Genomic DNA, 3406 nt, shown 5'->3' with positions numbered 1-3406 from the left:
TAAACAAATAAAAATCTATTTGATTAATAGAAGGCTTTGGATAAAATAATTAAATAAATAAAATATTTTTTTAATTAGACTAGGACAATTTTAAGTGTACAAATCCTACTTACAATTATTTTTATGAATTAATCATTTATCCCACATTACTGCGCCTACATTCACATCCACTCCCATGTATTCATCCCAACCTAATTATGACTTCCTTACCTATGTTCATTTCCATTTGCCTAGACATTAATCCTCAAATGTGTAAGAATCGAGCCAGAATTCAAATATTTAAATTTTTATTTCAACTTTATTACCCCCTTAATTCAAAATTTTATTTAGAATTATCCAACTAATATATTTAATTATCTAACCTTGGAAAAAAGAACCTAAAAATTTGTTAGATCCCCTTAAAGTGTTTATAAACATCATAATCCCTACAAGCTAATCAAGCATTAGAGATGAGAGAAAACTATTTGAAAAAGCCTAAATTTCATTAGTTTAGATCTCTAGTGATTAAATTTGAACTATTAAGACTTCAAATTGATATTTATATTTTCTATAAAATATTCATCAAACAAAATAATTAAATTTCAAAACAATAAATAATCAATTACATACATCATAAACATCATTTACAACTATCGATATTAAAATTAAATACCAAACTCAATCTGTTAATCAATACTTTTATTACTATTAATATATTGATGCACTCTAAATTGAGTAAATTGCCATATATTTTTAATTCACATTTAATAAATTAACCGAAATTATTTAATTTCTTTGAACACCTATATTTAAGAGAACACTACGACAGACCCAGGAATTGACCTGCAGACAAATAAGAGTCCACTCCAAGCAATTTGGAATGAACCTTACTATCTGTGTTCTACAGATTTAAAGAGCCAACTTAAGCCTTTTGCAGTCATGGCATTCTTTAGTTTGGTCCTATTTTGTACGGTTATGTTTTCCGTACCCTTCTTTTATGTGATTGGTCACTATGGCCTGGACGAGGTCACAGACTTTAAAGTTTGTTAAGCCTTTCATTCAATACAGTGTCTCAAGCGGAGAAGTCCATGCCTATAAATACCGAGCAACCCTGGTCTCGTTAAGCCCGTCTTTTTCTTTGGCTTTCGAGTCATCGCCAACATCAGAGAAGGTTTTTCCGGTTTTCAGGTTTTCGCACCATTGTCTCTAAGGTAAGATTAGAGAATGGAAATGTTTCTCTCCTCCGATTAAGAGTTTTTCGATTGTATTCATGGTGAAAGTAGTCTAATATAGGAAGTCAGGATTGTTAATTTACACTACATGCCGATCTTCCTGCTCATGACTAAAAGTTTCGTGTTATACAGGTGCCCAACAAATTGAGAGTGTTTCCCAGCATCATGGCGGGGAACAATCTTCAAGTGCTGGATGCCTTGGACGTTGCCAAAACTCAATGGTACCATTTCACAGCAATCGTTATAGCAGGAATGGGCTTCTTCACCGACGCCTATGATCTCTTCTGCATTTCCACCGTAACAAAGCTCCTGGGCAGGATCTATTACTTCGATCCAAACAGCACCAAGCCCGGATCTCTGCCTCCAAATGTCTCTGCTGCAGTCAATGGAGTTGCCTTGTGTGGCACTCTGGCCGGGCAACTCTTCTTCGGCTGGCTCGGAGACAAAATGGGGCGAAAGAAAGTCTACGGCATGACGCTTATGATCATGGTGCTTTGCTCAATCGGATGTGGTCTCTCCTTCGGCAGCACGGCCAAATCAGTCATGACTACGCTCTGTTTCTTCAGATTCTGGCTCGGTTTCGGTATCGGTGGGGACTATCCTTTGTCAGCCGTCATCATGTCCGAGTACGCAAACAAGAAAACCAGAGGCGCATTTATTGCGGCGGTCTTTGCCATGCAAGGCTTCGGAATCCTTGCTGGCGGCGCCGTCGCCATTATGGTCTCTGCAAGTTTCAAGAGCGTGTACAATCGTCCCAGCTTTGAAGTCGACCCAGCTGGATCGACTGCTCCTCAGGCTGACTGTGTATGGCGGATGATCCTCATGCTCGGAGCTGCCCCAGCGGGATTGACATACTACTGGCGTTTAAAGATGCCCGAAACCGCCCGCTACACTGCCCTGGTTGCCCGAAATGCAAAGCAAGCCGCCGCCGACATGTCCAAGGTGATGCAGCAAGAGATTGAGGAAGATCAAGGACAGGTTGAAGAGATTGTAAATCGAGAACCCAGTTATGGATTATTCTCCTCGCAGTTCCTCAAACGCCATGGTCTCCATCTTCTGGGCACTACTTCCACCTGGTTTCTCCTTGACATCGCCTTCTACAGCCAGAACTTGTTCCAAAAGGACATCTTTACTGCTGTGGGATGGCTGCCCGCCGGCAAAAAGATGAACGCCATTGAAGAAGTATACAAGATCGCAAGAGCTCAGTCGATCATTGCCTTATGTTCTACCGTTCCGGGCTACTGGTTCACAGTCGTTTTAATCGACCACATTGGTCGATTCACAATTCAGCTGATAGGATTCTTCTTCATGACGGCCTTCATGTTCGCTCTCGCCATTCCTTACGACCATTGGCGAGGGACCAAATGTGGTGCTGATTTCTGCGGCGGAAATCCTACCGCCTTCGTTGTTCTGTATTCTTTCACCTTCTTCTTCGCTAATTTTGGGCCAAACAGCACCACTTTTATCGTTCCAGCGGAGCTTTTTCCGGCCAGGTTCCGTTCAACCTGTCATGGAATTTCGGCGGCTTCGGGCAAGGCGGGTGCCATTATTGGAGCCTTCGCTTTTCTTTACGCAGCGCAGAGCACTCGGGCAGCTGAAGTGGAACCTGGGTATACAAAGGGCATCGGGGTGAAGAATTCTTTGATAGTTTTGGGGGTAATAAATGCATTAGGGTTTCTTTTCACGTTTCTGGTGCCTGAAACAAATGGCAAATCTTTGGAAGAGCTCTCCGGTGAGAATGCACAAGAAGAATCAACCCACCTTGAAACGTCCAGAACAGTTGAACATGTCTGATCGCCATACAATCTATTTTGCTTGCACTGTTGTCCAGTTCATCCAGGCTAGATTTCAGTTTTTTCCCTACTCGTATTGAAGCTATTTTGTTTTGATTATAAGAGGTTATTGAAACAATTCTATCTTCTGCCCCTTTGTGTTAAAGATCGCGTGTTACATATGGCACTTGAACTAATGGAATAACTTTTTACCAAGAATCTGATTCCGAATATGTTAATTTATTTTTATGTTAATAATAGACAAAAGACCAGTTGTTGAAATTTTGTTATTTTAAGTCTCTTTTCTTAAAAACTTACAAATGATATATTTTCAGGAGAGGTGTAACTTATTTTGTTTCCTTAGTTTATGGAGTGTAAGACGTAACAGAGGAGAAAAAATTAAATTAAATTATGATTGGAAGT

General features: G+C 40.2%; 1 protein-coding gene across 1 annotated transcript; it reads left to right on the top strand.

Moving 5' to 3' along the window:
- Positions 1 to 1085: 1085 nt before the first annotated feature.
- Positions 1086 to 3150, top strand: LOC131040799 (probable inorganic phosphate transporter 1-7). The gene is made up of 2 exons (XM_057973758.1): positions 1086 to 1190; positions 1344 to 3150. The coding sequence occupies exon 2, from the start codon at positions 1377 to 1379 to the stop codon at positions 3003 to 3005; it is 1629 nt and encodes a 542-aa protein (XP_057829741.1). The 5' UTR covers positions 1086 to 1190; positions 1344 to 1376; the 3' UTR covers positions 3006 to 3150.
- The last annotated feature ends 256 nt before the right edge of the window (positions 3151 to 3406 follow it).

The sequence above is a fragment of the Cryptomeria japonica genome, chromosome 8 (genome assembly GCF_030272615.1).
Source record: "Cryptomeria japonica chromosome 8, Sugi_1.0, whole genome shotgun sequence".
Lineage (NCBI taxonomy): Eukaryota > Viridiplantae > Streptophyta > Pinopsida > Cupressales > Cupressaceae > Cryptomeria > Cryptomeria japonica.
This window is presented reverse-complemented; position numbering and strand designations above follow the sequence as displayed.